The following is a 15,243-nucleotide window of genomic DNA, read 5'->3' as shown; positions in this document are numbered from 1 at the left end:
GGGGTTAAACCTGGCTCCGTCTTCACTGCAGGTATTACTCTGTATGTATTCTTTTTTAAAGATTTACTTATTTATTTTGGGAGGGGGAGGGATGGAGACTGAGGGAGAGAGAGAATCTCAAGAGGGAGACAACTTGCTAAGCACGGAGTCCCATGCAGGGCTTGATCTCATGACCCTAAGATCACGACCTTAGGATCATGACCCGAACCGAAGTCAAGAGTTGGGTGCTTAACCTACTGAGTCACCCAGGTGCCCCTCAAACAGTTCTTTTTCTTCAAGAATAATTTGGAAAGTGCAGGGAGAGTCTCCTGGCTTTGATATTAGGCAGAAATGATGACTCTGATTGTTACCTTCTGTTCAGGGAGTGGGGTGGAGTCGAAGATGAAGGAATGGCAGACAGTGTGCAAATGTTGGGACTGTGACAGTGGATGAGAACACATTGCATAGTTCAATGGAAAGTGTAGGAGCCAGAGTTGAATACCAGCTCCTGGTGCCACCTTTTCTGTTTCTTTCTTTTTTAAATATTTTATTTATTTATTAGAGAGAGTCAGAGAGAGTGACAGAGAGCATGAGCGGGAGCAGAGAAAGAAGCAGGCTCCCCACTGAGCAGGGTGCTTGATGCGGGGCTCATACCCAGGACCCCAAGATCATGACCTGAGCCAAAGGCAAACGTTTAACCAACTGAGCCAGCCAGGCACCCCTTTTCTTTTCTTTTTCCTTTTTAAAGATTTTATTTTCATGGTGCCATCTTGATCACTGACAACCACAAACCTTCTTATGTGGCAGAGCTGTGGTTTGAACACAGACTTGGCTATGCCAGCCTAAACTTGTTTATGCTGAGACAGGGCCAATAAAAGCTGAGAAATTGGCTTAGTCTTCCTGAGGATGCAGGCTACATTATGCAAGTATATCATAGTTGTTACTTTTGAAGAGGCAATAACTCATTAAAGGAATTTTTTTATCATTTTATCTATCATTTTCATTTCTTTGATCTCTTTTATATATTTATATGTTTCTATATAAATACATATTTATATATAATAAAAATTATATATTTATCCATCATTATTATCATGGTAATATATAATAATATAATGATATCCATTTTTATCACTAATCAATATTATTAATGGAAAATTTTAAACTATAACTTAACTATATTCTATGCAAAGTGCTTTCTGTGCCTTATCTCATCTAATACCCACATGTACACAAACAGGATCTGGTAAAGCAGATGCAAGCATCATCCCCATTTTACAGGTGACAAAATTAAGGCTTTAAATACTGTATAGCCCAAACAGTCTTGAAAAAGAATAAAGTTGGAGGACTCCCATTCCCTGATTTTAGAACTTAACTACAAAGCTGCAGTAATTGAAACAATGTGGTTCTGGCCCAAAGACAGATATGTTGACCAACAGGATAGAATAGAGAGCCTAGAAATAAACTCTTGTGTTTTTGGTCACATGAACTGTTGACAAGGAAGCCAAGAGACACGCAATGAGAGGAAAGACCATCTTATTGACACTTGCTGCTGGGGAAACTGGACATAAGCTTGCAAATAATAACCTTTACCTAATGCCAGATACAAAAATTAGCTCCAGTTGGAGCAAGGATCTCCACATAAGAGCTACAATGATGAAACTCTTAGAAGAAAACAGGACAACAGCTTCATGAGGTTGGAGTTGGCAATGACTTCTTGGATGCAACACCAGAGGCACAGGTAATTAAAGAATTGTACAAACTGGACTTCATGAAAATTAAAAAATTGTGTGCATTGAAAGACACAGTCAATGGAGGAATGAGGCAACCCATAAAATGGGAGATGATATTTTCAAATCCTAGCTGATAAGGGATTAATATCCAGGATAAATAAATATATATATGTATATTTATGATTAAAACACAACGACAGGAAAACTCAAACAGCCCAGTGGACAAAGCACTTAAGTAGATCTATCTCCAAGGAAGATACACAAATGGCTGTTCTTCACATGAAAAGATGGCACTAATTAGTAGGGAAACACAGACAAAACCCCAATGATATGATGCTTCACACCTGTTATAGGACGGCAATTATCAAAAAACAAACAAACAGAAAATAACAAGGGCAGAAGAGGATGTGGGGAGATTGGAGCCCTGTGCCCCATTGGGCACGTGTTCCAGTCACTGTGCAAAACTAGTCAGTAGTTCCTTTAAAAACTAAATATAGGATTATCATAAGGTCCAGCAATTTCACTTCTAGATATATATATATCTAAAAGATCGGGTGAAATCTCCAAAGATCCTTGTTCACTCATGCTCAGAGCAGGATTACTCATAATAGTTAAAAGGCAGAAGCAACCAAATGTCGAGGAACGGGTATACAGAATGTGGCATACGCATATAAGGGAATATTAATCAGTCCCCAAAGAGAAGGGAATTTCAACATATGCTACAGCATGGATAAACCTTGAAGACATTATGCTGAGTAAAGTAAACGGTGAACCAGTCACCAAAGGGCAAATATGGTGTGGTTCCCCATATGGGAAATGCTGAGAGTAGTCAAATTCACAGAGACAGAAAGTAGGACAGTTGTTGCCAGGGGCTGGGAGGAAGGGAGAAGAGGGAGCCAGTGTTAATGGTGTGATGGTTAATTTTATGGCCACGGGGTGCCAGATATCTGTTTAAGCATTATTTCTGGATGTGCCTTCGAGGCTGTGGAGAGCCCGGACTAATATAAATGGATACAGGGTTTCTGTTTTGCAAGGCAAGAAGGGTTCTGGAGATGGATGGTGGGGAAGTCTGGATCGTGTATAATGCCACTGAACTGTGCCTTGAAAAACAATTAAAATGCTAAATTTTATGTTATATGTATTTTCCCATCATTTAAAAAAATGGGGGAACAAAAGAATAGCGCAATTTGCTCTCAGCCGCACAACTAGCAAATGATGGAGTTTGGATTTAAAGTCGGATCTTTGGAACACTGAATAAAATAAAATTAAGATGTTTAAAAAAAAATAAAGCCATGGCTTAAACAGCTATGTAAAAAAAAAAAAAAAAAAAGTTGGGTCTTTGGGATTCCAAAGTTCTGATTCAACACCAGGCAGTGGGTCTGTCTGCGGGACTGAGGCTGATCATATTTTGCCTTATAGAATATTTTTCAGTGGTGGTTCAGTTGGACTGTCGGATCTGTGGACCGTGGCTGAATCTCCCCTAATTCACTCGTCCTCAACCCTGCTGATGTTTCACACCGGCTCGTGCGAAGGGTAGACATCTGAGATATCCAGGGGGCCAAGCAAGCCATTCATTTCCCCTCTCTTCATCCCTCAGGAGGACAAGCCACTTTAATTGGAAGAATCACAAATTGCTGTGTTGAATCGAACCCGTATAGTAAGTAGTCTTAGTAGAGAAACCCTTGTAGAGTTTAGCTTAAATGGGCCTTTCAGTGATTTTGAATTATGATTCTTGTCACAGTATAGAGTAATTCAGCTTCTGAAGTTTTTTTTTTAAGATTTTATTTCTTTACTTGACAGACAGAGCCTCAGTGAGAGAGGGAGCACAAGCAGTGGGAGTGGGAGAGGGAGAAGCAGGCTCCCTGCTGAGAAGGGGGCCCGATGTGGGGCTCCATCCCAGGACCCTGGGATCATGACCTGGGCTGGAGACAGATGCTTAACTGACTGAGCCACCCTGGTGCCCCCTGAAAGTTTTTAAAAAGAATCTGTTTATTTATTCATAGAGCAAACGTTTGCTGAGCACCTCGTTGGTGTCAGGCACTATGCGGGGTCCCGTGGCTGGCCCTGTAGCTGGTCAGGGACCATCCGCCCTTGCAGAGGGCCACTGCTTAGGGCAGAGAGCCAAGTAGGTGAACCCTTGCCGGAGGGAATATGCTCTCCTGGCAAACATGAGTTGTATGGGCGGTGTAGCTAGAAGGAATCAGGACTCCTGAGAAGGTGTGTGGAAGCCAGGTGTCTGTGTTCAGACCTGGCAGGTGACTGGGAGTTAGCGAGCAGCAGGAGGACAGTGTTACAAGCAGAGGGACGTAAGTGCCCAGAGGTGAGAGAGAACATGGCACCCACTTCAGGGACTGAACTTCATTGTTGGTGCTGGGGGGCATGGACGGTTGGGAAAGGGATAAAATGGTGAGAACTTCTTCTGGAGAGACAAGCATGAGCTAGGTGACCAAAGGCAGAGAGAACCTAGTCAGAAATTTGGACTTTTGTCCTGAGGCCAATGGGGAGCCACTGAAAAGCTCTTAGCAGGGAAGTTACGTGATCCAACTGACATTTTAGGAAGATTGTTTTGGCTTCAGGATGGGAAGTGGGTTGGAGGTGGTGGGGAGAGTGTGGGTGGGAACCTGCTTAGGAAGCCATTGGAGGGATGTAGTTGGAGGTCTGGGAGCCTGAACCAGAGAGGAGAGGGAGCCGAGCGGGCAGAGGGAATATATTTGCAGCATTAGACCGACTATGGGAGGGAGAAGGGGTGGTGGAGGGTGATCCCACAACTTCTGTGTGAGCAGATGGATGGAAGTTAGTGTGATTCTCCAGGAGGTGGGACACGAAGAGAATCAGGCTGGGGTGGGGGGCTGGGTTGCCATGGGGAGACGTAGTTACACTGGTTTTGGACAGCTGAAGCTCCAAATGATAATGTCCAGAAGGCAGGCAGACCTTTTGAAGCCACGGGAAAGGATGGTGAGGTCCATCACCACAAACCTAGTATCTAAAGACATAGGGACAAAGGTGCTGGCCCAGGAGAATGGGTGCATGGAGAAGTGGGGAGACAAAGGCCTGGGACAGGACTTCTCAACGCCAGCACTGCTGACACCTTGGGCTGCATAATTCCATGGTGGAGAGTGTCCTATGCATTACGGGGTGTTTAGCAGCATCTCTGGTCTCTACCAGTAGAGCTCCCTACTTGTGATAGACACGATTTCTTCTGGTCATTGCCAGATCCCTCCTGAGGCCTGAAACTGTCCTCTCTTGAGAATCATTGGCCTACGACAAAATAACGAGAAACATGAATTTTTAGAAAATGGGAAGAACCTGAAAAGGAGAAAAGGAGGAACCTGGGAAGGAGACTGGGAAGCAACGGCCAGAGAAGAGGGAAGAAAATCAGGAGAGTTTGAGAAACTAGAAAGTATTTAGAGGGGGACGAGTGGGTCTGAGCTGTCAAATATGCTGAGAGGCTGGGGACGAAGATGAGGACCCCACCAGAAGTAGGGTCAGGAAGTGGCCCACCTGTGTGCCAGGAGCCGCAAGAGGAGGTGGCCTGAGTGGGGCAGTGGGCGGGAGGGGGACAGAAATCAAGATGGTGAGGCTTTCCTGTCAGGAGTGGGGGGGGCAGTGTCTGGAGAGGGTGACTATGGATGGCACTTTCAGGAGGCGGGGCTGGGGACAGGAGACATGGCTCTGAAGGCGGTGAGGGATCCCAGGAGCTTTTGGTTAAGATGAGAGAGACTTGTCCATGGGCAGTGGTGCTGGGAGGGGTGGGCGATGAACGTGGGGAGAGGGGAGGGGGTGAAGCTGCAGGAGCGATGGAAGCAAAGGACAGGAGGGGATGGGAAGCCAGACATGGGGGAGGGAAGCCGCCTCTGTCTGGTTTTGGGAGGGGAGGATAGGAAGTACAGAGGTTGAGGACATTCCCATATGGAGGCTTCTGTTTACCAGAAAAGCAGATCAGCTCATTTGCTGGTGAGGCCACAGAGGTGTGAGTGAGCAGGAGAGTTGGAACAGCTGTTATTGGGAATGGGTGAGAGAACACAACAGGAGACCAGCGTTTGGTGGGGGGTGACGGTGGAGGGTAAGAGCTGAGAGGCAGGTGAGGCTGGAGGCTGTGGCTTTATGGAGATGCCAACCTTCAGAGTCTGCAGCTTCCTCTAGCACAGCTCAGTTGCCTAGGGCTGGGGTTCCATGGAGGGACATCCGGCAAGGGAGCAGAGGCTGCTGATAAGAGGGGTTGATGGGATCACTGAAGAGTGTGAGCTCCTGAGGAGAAAGTATGCCAAGGGGTCAGACTGTTCCTGTCACCCCACCAAGGACAGAGGGCCCCAAGGGAAGCATTACCAGTCCAGGGTCCTGTGTGCTGTCTGTCCCACTCTGGAAGAGCCGGGGGGCAGAGGGGACTGGGGCCTATGTTAATCATTGGGCTATTCCAGTTGGTTTCCCAATTTTATAAGATCAGTTCTGCTTCATGATCCAACTGGTTCACCCCTGTAGGTCACATCTGAAGACCCCACTGGCTAGAGGTGTAAGGGACTCATTCCATGATCTCAGCCTGTCGGATGACCCGAGAGCTGTGACCAGAACCAAGTCACGTCTCAACAGCCTGGCCATGTCCAGGGTTGTGTGCCCCAGTGCCTCTGTATTGAAGCCAGAGGGATTGTTCCAAAAGCACTAACTGGAAGGTGCCTGTTCACCACTTCAACCCTCCTGTGGTTTCCCATCATATCAAGAATGAAATGCAAACCCACTGTCAGGGTTTCCCTGGGCTTGGGCTCTGCTTCTTTTGGAGCTTATCTGGCCTACTCTCTGCCTCATAGCTGTACTGGCATCCACTGCTCAGTCCTCCTACCCCAAGGCCTTTGCATGTGCTGATTCTGCAGGCGGGGACTACTCCCCCATCTTCCCAGGACTGGCTCCTTTTCATCATTCAAACTGGCTCACATGCCATCTACTCAGAGGTTTCTCTACTCAGCGTCAGGCCATTCAGAGCTGTCCTCCGCAGCCAGGCAATCCTGATCACATTTCTTGGCTTATTGTCTTTATAGCATTTACTGTGGTTAAAATGACCTTGTTTTGTGTTTGCTCATTTACTGATCGTCTGTCTCTCTCATGGGAATGTCAGATCCCTAAGAGCAAGGACCACGTCTAGTTCCATGCTTTGCCCCTAGGGGGAAGCCCAGCTAGGATCACTTAGATGGTGAATGATACTTTGGACAGTGTCTCGCACACATTCAACATCTGTGGGGCGGGGGGATGCTGAGTTATTAAACAGGATTTCCTAGAGTCCAACTGCAGCTGCTTTGGAATAATCACATTTCCTATGATAGCTTTGTGATATTTTTGAAGCTTTGAAGAGCACCCATGAGCATCTCGTCTTCCAAAGTTCTCCTGGAGGGTGGCTTGGAGGCAGGTTCACTCAGGTGTGAATGAACGGTCAGTCTTGCAGAGGAGACTCAGCGCTGCCCTCCCGCCAGCGTCCTGTCCCCCAGGCCTGTTGTCGTTGCCCTGGGAGCAGGCTGGAGACAGGGGCAGTTTGCCAGGAATCTTAGCTCCAGCCTTTTGCCGTCTAACTCAATGCATCCAAAGATCAACAGAAATATCACCAAATCAGAAGCTGTCCTCAAATCCAAAGCTCACAATTAGCGAAGGTGAAGCTTCCTGAGCTGCGTTGGCACAAGGTCTGGAAACAGCCCTGAATGAAGCCACCTAGTGCCCGACAAAGGCAATTGTTTCTACCCAAACGAAACTGGAAAGATCCGCCAACTGCAGTGCCTCCGTCTGGTGCACTGACTGGGTGCTCGGGTTCCAGCAATCTTAAGTCCCAACCCAGCCTTAGATGTGACCTGCCCTGCTAAATGAGGAGACACGGTTAAGGGGCGGAAATCGCTTCCCTCTGTTGGAGGGCTCGAGGGTGCGCCTGAGATTATTAAAAAAATGACAAAGAGCTGTACCATCCCCTGCACTCTTGACCGTGTGTATTGAGAATGCTTTTGCCCTCCTAGATCATTTGTAGGAACAGAATCTGAATACTGGGAAAGCACACCTTGGGAGAGCTATTGATCCCTGAGAACCCAGGAGGACTAGCATCTTGGGATGAACACCCGGTGAGGCGCCCCCTGGGCAAGTGTCCACACCCCATCCCACCCCACCCCGCTTATGCCCAGCACTGGTTCTGAGGGTTCCAGATCAGCCGCGGCTCTCTGTTTCCCGCCTGCCCACAGGACGAGACTGTGAACCCAGAGGCTTTGCGTGCTGGCCAGGGCTCTCACGTGGCTGCGAGTGTGCTTGCACGGAGCTGGGAGGGGAGGGCAAGGCATGCCTGCGGCAGCACGCAGCTGTTCATGCTAACTCGTCAACCCTGCAAGTGGGGTAGCGGTGGGAATTTCCTCCTTCAGTGGGTGGGAACGCAGTGTCCCCGGGGCTCTCAAGACAACACTTGGGGGTCCCAGGTGAGGAGTCTTAGCTGTTGGGTGTGGCCCGCATTAGCTGGACTGAGTGGGGGGAGTTAGGAGAGGGACCAAGGCGGACCCTCTCCCAGGAGGGAGCACTGGGGGAGACCCTGCTTAATTGGCCTCGGGTTTGGGTTCATGTAACTGGATTATTGCCCAGGCTGGGCCTTGTTAAACCACAGAGCCTGGTTCCTTTCCTTTGTCACACTGGGGAATGACCCTAGAGGAATGTGGAAACTAGATTAGCAACAAGGTTCAAGGTTGGGGAGAGCAGTTGCTCACATAATTCCCAGAGAGTGAAAGAGGGGTGGAGGCTCTTTGTTATTTTATTCCATTTCCTTGTTTTCACTTTGTCCACTCTAGCCCCAACTACACATACGAAAAGGGGTGGTCTTCTCTTGTTTTTAACCCAACAGATTACAAACTGGAGGGCAGGGATGCCACTTTCCCGGATAGGACTGGCACACAGCGATGGCAAGGGGTGTCTGGCGCCATGGGGCAGTGACAGGCCAGGCAGCATGGTTTCCTGCCCCAGCTCTGTGTAGTTACTGGGCCACTGGTGGGCTGTTATTCTGCCAGCCAGCCTCAGTCTCCTCATCTGTGAAATGGTCCTAACACCTGCCCTACCATCTCATAGGACGGCTATGAAGATCATACTGACCAACTGTGAGGTGTCAGAGGTCTCGCCAAGGCTTCTGCTTCTTCTAGACTCCTCCCAGGAAAGTGATCACCCAACTATGCTGTGATTCGGAGTACAGGGCTTTACAGAGTAGAAAGCCAGGATGTAGCTTCACGGTTTTCAGCCATTTTCCCTAACTGATGTCTGGGAACTCTGAAGCATTCGGACCCCACCTAGCCTTCTGCGGACCACTGGGATACTGAGATCATGCTGTCACACCTGGGATATCACCCCACTTCACCCCTTGAACACTTTTAAGCCAGGAATGTCCCAGACAGGGGTAGACACCTAAGTGTTTCAATCATGCACCTGTCTGTCGATGGAAACTTTGCAGTAGGCTCCTTCGGGTAGGTGCCTCCCCTCGGATGTATCCATAGCCCCATCACCCGCATAACTTGTTCCCACCCAAGGGCCAAGGGCCAAGGCCAGTCCCTTACTAAGGGATTTCATTGAAAATTCGAAGCCTAAGTTCTTGAGAAGCTATTACCCAGCCCTTTGTAGGTGGGGCTGTCGTCTTCTGGGACTCCAGAATGTGAGCACCGATGAACACATGTGTGCACACAGGAGCGAGTGTGCTTGTGCACACAAACACTCACACCCCAGGAGGGAATGTGGGGTGGGATGTGATTACTAGTAGATTCCAAGAAGTTGGTAGGAGGGAGGAAATTGGGAGGTATTTCCTACCTGTGACAGCACTCCTCTAACATCATAGCTATTATCCAACCTATGCCTGTGGACATCTGATAGAAAGACATGCTGGAATCATCCATATTTTGCAGAGAAGACCATCCCTGTGAGGCACAATGGCTTATCTAAGGTCCAAACGAGGTAAGCATAGAGACTTGTGTCTGAAACCAGGTGTGTTTGCAAGCTGGGGCCCTGGCTGCTCCCCGACCTTCCCTGGGGGCCTGTGGAGAGGGGTGTGTTGGGGTCACTGTACAGATAAGATGTGGCCTTGCATGCAGAAGGGGGATGAGGAGATGGCAGAGGGGAGCACTGTTCATGTAGGGGTCCAACCAGGAGTGGGCCCTGGGAGGGGATCACAGGCAGTGATGTCACTGCCTGGATCACAAAGGCCCACAACTTGTAACCCCTGCAACCAGGACCCACACTCTAGTCCGGTATCAGGGCTATTTGGACAGAAACGTCTGACACAGAAAGATGTTTTTGTGTTGTCTACGTACATCCCGGGGCTCTGGGGACCAGAACCCCCAGGAAAATGACTTGTTCCCTTCCTGGAGACATTGGCTAAAACCACCCCCACGATGCCTCAGGGCGTTTCGAGGGATATGCCATAAGGTACTTACTACTGAGTAGACTATGCAATGCTCACCCCTCTGAACTGACCTAGGGAAGCCCCAACACTTCCTCTGGAGTTTGAGGGGAGGAGGGATATGTGGGGTTTCCCGTTAATGGGCTGGAGGAGGGTGAGCACAGTGGATACCCTGGTGATCCCTTCTTATTCACACCAATGTCATGGTGGGCCGGGTTCATAGGGCATTCCTGAGGTGCCTCTTAGCTGTGCCAGAGCACATCCAAGGCCCTGAAGCTGGGCCACGTTTCTCTCCTTGGGGGAGGGGTCTGCATCCTGGGCTGTGGTGTGTCTAGAATGGAGCGCCCTGGGTCTGAAGACCAGCAAAGGCCTCCAGACAGGGCTCTAAGGCCTCCTGCCTGGCTGCCGGGCACTGTCTTTACAGAACGCTCCAGAGGACATGGTGCAGGAGCTGAATGTTGACATCCCCTGCTCTCCTTCCTCGAAGGACAAGAAGCCGCACAGGGCCAACGGAGTCTGGCGCTGGCTCAGGGTGAGTGCAGGTGCTGGGGAGACCCGACCCCTGAGGCGCCGATGCAGCACCAAGGGCCCCACTTCCTAGAAGCCAACCTGGCCTCCTAGAGCCCTGTACTCCCATGAATCTGCATCCCATCTATTCCCCAAACTGGCCCTCATGGTCCTGCCCACGCCTTCGACAGAACCAGGGTCATTGTCCACATACTTATAGGAATATCATTAAAGAGACTTTAGACCAGATCTCATCCCATTTATCTAGACTCCTTTTGCCCTGTGCTAGGCATTTTCCTAACTCGTGCTCCCAGGGGTCCCCATTGGCCCAACAGTTCCTTCCTCAGGTTATACAAATCTTGCAAATGATCATTTGCAAGAGTGAGTTGAGAGACTCTGATCCAAAAGGACATGGGGCCCATGGTACTCTGTCTCTTGCTCTGTGCTTTTGTTTTGATGGAACACATCTTTGGGGCCCCTAGGGTGAGGAACAGGGGCCTCACTGCACTGCACGGCAGTCCGGAAGGCCAGTCATTTATCACCGGCATCGAGCCCTTTACAGGGACAGGACTGGATATAATCCTCTTCTGTGGCCAATGAATAGGCTGCATCCTATAGCCTACGTGCCCTCCTATCCTAAGCCCTCTCACCTAAAACGTCTGTGTTCTCATCTCAAGAATGAGATGTGTTGGGTGCCGGGGTGGCTCAGGGGGTTCAGCCTCTGCCTGCAGCTCAGATCATGGTCTCATGATCCTGGGATCGAGGCCCACGTCGGTGTCTCTGCTTAGCGTGGAGGCCTGCTTCCCCCTGTCTGTCTGGCTATCTTTCTGCCTACTTGTGACCCCTCTCTCTCTCTCTGTCAAATAAATAAATAATCTTTCAAAAAAATAAAAATAATGGGCTATGTCATGAGAAATTACAGGATCCATGCCACTCCTGCAGGGACGTGCTACCAATACTCCGCTCACAAAAGAACCTGAGATACTAGCAAGTTCAGACATCATTTTTTTCAATTCTTTGTATGGATATCAAGAATATTTTCTCTTTTCCTTTAAGGTTTCTTTCTTTCTTTCTTTAAATTTCATTTCTTTATTTGACAGACAGAGATCACAAGTAGGCAGAGAGGCAGGCTGAGACAGAGAGGGGAAATAGCCTCCCCACTGAGTAGAGAGCCCGATGCGGGGCTCGATCCCAGGACCCTGAGATCATGACCTGAGCCAAAGGCAGAGGCTTTAACCCACTGAGCCACACAGACACCCCTTCCTTAAAGGGTTCTTAATTGATTGGTTGATTGATGGATTGAGAGGGAGGCAGGGGGAGAGTGGGGAGAAGCAGAGGGAGAGACAGAATCCTCAAGCAGACACTGCCCTATGGACACAGCCCTACGAGGAGCGCAGCCTCAGGACACGGAGACCATGACCTGAAGCAAAACCAAGAGCCTTAGGCTGAACCCAATGAGACACTGAGTCACGCGATCGTTTTTCGGACTCTGGGCTCTCTTGTCCCACCTCTTGCATAAGTCCCTGAGATCTGGGGGCTCATTCTGCCCTCCAAGCCCCAACCCTCCTGGTGGCCACAGCACTGACTCATGTCTCCTCTGATTCACCTCAGGGGAAAAATGGTTCAACGAGGAAAAGGAATAAGACCTCGATACTATGGAACACTCGGGCCAGTTCCTTGGAGGCCGGAATTGATTACCTGGTGACTGCCGTCATAAAACAAGATCTAAACTATGTTCATATGTTTCTGGAAATATACCGCACATTTGCTACCACCCAGGAGGTGCTGGCACTCCTCTTTGCAAGGTGAGCACCCTCCCCTGCCCCTAACTGCTCCGTGGGATTTGGCCAATGCCTGGTTGTGAGACTTTGGCAGGACCCCAAGCTTCCCCAAGCTTCCCTTGCTCCTAACTGGGGCAGAGGTTTTATAGGGACTCAGGGCGGTCTTGTAGGGAAAGAATACTTGGGAGACTGCGCCAGTGGAAAAGTCTGCTGGAGGGCCTGTGGGCATGCTCTTTGAACATTCCCGTGCCCTCATGATGAAGCCTCTGCCTCATTCCTGACTCTCAATGTGATCTTGAGCTGGGCTCCTTTGCCAGTGAAAGGGAGATCTGAGATTCCTTCTGGGGTCTGTGTCTGGGTGAATCCAGAGCAGGCATCCCTGAGGGTGAGCAGGGGCCAGGCCCACTCAGATATCGGTGATGGGCTGGTTGGGGCCCTTTCATTCAGCAAGCATTCAGGAAGCCCCAGTAGGTGGAGGCAATAATCTAGGAGCTGAATGGGGTCCCTGCACAGAACAGACGGCACCCCGGGGCTGCAGGCTAGTCGAGGGTCAGGCGGTGAGAGCCAACATCCACAGACATCTCATGCGATGCCCCCTGTCCTCCTCTAGATTCGGATGTGTTTACTCCACGGATGACGAGGTCGGCGGGCCCCAGGAGCAGCACAACATGTGAGTAAGCTTTGGCTGCTCCAGGAGGGCCTTCCCTCTCCAGCAGGGTAGTGAGGGTACTGTGAGTTCGAGGGGCTGCTGGACCTTCACGCACACCTCTGTGATTCCTGCTTTACGGTAAAGGTCTGAGAGCTTCTGCTGGAAACTGGGAAGGTGCCCTGGGGAGCTGGGGTAGGTGTGTGAGCACTGTGGGAGAGCAGAAGGGGATGGAGGACAGCTTCAACCCCTGAGAGGGTCATGCTCCATCCCTGCGCCCTCCCAGCCCTCTCTCTACCCCAATTCTGGGACCCAGAACGCAGGATTTAGGAACCATCGCACAGCATTCTGTTGGCACCTGCATGCTGGGTGCTCAGAGGGGGCTCAGGGAGAGTGGTGACCCAGTAGAGCTCAGGCAGCAGACATCCCACACCATGTGGGAGGTGAGTGTCAGTGGAAACAGACCTAAAGATCACAGGAGAGTCCATCCATACCTAGTGAATGGGCAGAGGAGGTAACGGTGGAGGTATGGGGAGGGTCCCGGGAAGGCCTGGCTAGAGACAAAGTCCCTTTGTTCCCTCCTTGGTTGGATCTTCATGGAGCAGAGGCGAGTGCAGTGAGGATAATTAAGAGGCCAGACACCACCCCTCCCTGGGCACATGCAGTTGAATTCAACTGGCACATGGGCAAGGAGACAGACTGAGGAGTGCGTCCAGCTCCCCTAAGAAGTCCAGAAATGCTCACCCCATTGATCAAGGACTCCCATTCCAAGCGGCTTTTGGCCAGCCTGCCATGTGGGAGCAGGCCTGTCTCGGAAGGACTGCCAGGTCGCAGGTGGACAAGGAGTCCGACAGGTCTGGGACAGGAGCTGGAAGCCCAGGGGCCCAGGTTCCCACAGGGGTTCCCGGGAATATTGGTTTGGATGCGTACCCTGTGCTCTGACTTCTCTGCCTCCATGTCTGTCCCCAGGGCCGTCTATGCCATCCTGGATACGTGGGTGGAAAGGTATCCAGGGGATTTTGTGCAGCCTCCGGACTTTCCCAGCTTGCACGCGCTGCTGGCCTACCTGCAGGTCAATGTGCCGGGCTCGGACCTGCAGCGCCGTGCCCAGCTTCTGTTGCCAGAAAGGCAGCGCGCTGAGACCACAGAGCCAGAGGCTGGGGGTGAGGAGGTCTGGGGGTGACTGATGTGGGCCTGAGGAGGAGGCAGGGTGGGCCACCCTGAGGAAGTCTCCGTAGATTGTCGTTGGGCCGAGAGAAGTGAGACATCTCAGATCCCTGTCCCTATGGGCCTCCATTGGGGACACCTTCCAGGGGCTGGGTCTTGAAGGCAGACCATGCTGAGTGGCGGTGGGGAAAGGGAAAGGCAAAAGGGAAGTCAATCAAGCTGATGATGCTTTCTCTTCTTGGAGCTACAGCACCGGCCCCAGAGCCGGATCAGGTTGTGCCTCTGGAAGTCGTTCCAGCAGCCACTCTGGCACCCGCTGCACCTCTGGGGCCTGAGCTGGCCCCTGCCATCCCTGCTTCGGCGGATCACAATGGATCTGGAAGACCAGTGACCCCCTCTGACCCGATGGGGCCAGGGCAGATGGTCATCAGGGCCCTTGTTCACTTCTCTGCCATGGAAGAGCCACCTGGCCTTAGGCCATTCCTGGATGACCAGCAGGGTCCTGCCCCAGAGCTGCCGCCCCCTGCCTCCGTGGAGCAAGCAGGCTCGACCCCCGAGCTGCCGCCCCCTGCCTCCGTGGAGAAAGCAGGATCGACCCCCGAGCTGCCGCCCCCTGCCTCCGTGGAGCAAGCAGCCGCGGACCCCGAGCTGCCGCCCCCTGCCTCCGTGGAGCAAGCAGGCTCGGCTCTTGAGCAGCACCTCGTGCTTGTTACAACCAGAAAACATGTTTTTCCCATTCCCCTCATTGCTCTGTTTATATTCCTTCTGTTTTGTGTATATGTATATAATTACATAAGAGATTTAATTGAATAAAGTAGAACTTGAGTTTACATAAAATTTGACTCGCATCCTTTGCAGTGGGATATGAAGGTCTCATTCGGTCCATTCAGAGTGTTGCACAACCAGGTCCTTCTACAACGTTTCCATCACAGAGACCCCCGCGCTCCTCATCGCTCACTGCTCAGTCCCTCCCCCAGTCCCTGCAACCACTGCTCTTCTCTCTATCACTGCCACTTCACTTCGACTTGGATTTTCCTCTGCCTG

At 50.8% G+C, this 15,243-nt stretch overlaps 1 protein-coding gene across 5 annotated transcripts; it reads left to right on the top strand.

Moving 5' to 3' along the window:
• The first annotated feature begins 3 nt into the window (after positions 1–3).
• Positions 4–14,220, top strand: LOC122906964 (ral guanine nucleotide dissociation stimulator-like). Of its 5 annotated transcripts, none has more exons than XM_044249483.1 (7): positions 4–41; positions 7,700–7,801; positions 9,538–9,653; positions 10,523–10,630; positions 12,217–12,410; positions 12,997–13,056; positions 14,002–14,220. In XM_044249483.1, exons 4-7 carry the CDS (start codon positions 10,538–10,540, stop codon positions 14,213–14,215), a joined length of 561 nt encoding a protein of 186 aa, XP_044105418.1. In that variant the 5' UTR covers positions 4–41; positions 7,700–7,801; positions 9,538–9,653; positions 10,523–10,537; the 3' UTR covers positions 14,216–14,220. The 5 variants fall into 5 exon arrangements, with proteins under 5 accessions (XP_044105418.1, XP_044105419.1, XP_044105417.1 ...); XM_044249482.1 differs by lacking the exon at positions 4–41 and adding an exon at positions 3,283–3,369; XM_044249484.1 differs by lacking the exon at positions 7,700–7,801 and having other exon boundaries at positions 12–31.
• The last annotated feature ends 1,023 nt before the right edge of the window (positions 14,221–15,243 follow it).

The sequence above is a fragment of the Neovison vison genome, chromosome 5, assembly GCF_020171115.1.
Source record: "Neovison vison isolate M4711 chromosome 5, ASM_NN_V1, whole genome shotgun sequence".
NCBI lineage: Eukaryota > Metazoa > Chordata > Mammalia > Carnivora > Mustelidae > Neogale > Neogale vison.
This window is presented reverse-complemented; position numbering and strand designations above follow the sequence as displayed.

What these genes read in the sequence shown, in the direction of transcription:
- LOC122906964 (XM_044249480.1), top strand. Translation starts at nt 9,987, where the DNA reads ATGTTTTTGTGTTGTCTACGTACATCCCGGGGCTCTGGGGACCAGAAC. An exon ending in TTCGAGGGATATGCCATAAG is followed by an intron (nt 10,125 to 10,522) that starts GTACTTACTACT and finishes CTGTCTTTACAG; the next exon opens with AACGCTCCAGAGGACATGGT. An exon ending in CTGGCACTCCTCTTTGCAAG is followed by an intron (nt 12,411 to 12,996) that starts GTGAGCACCCTC and finishes GTCCTCCTCTAG; the next exon opens with ATTCGGATGTGTTTACTCCA.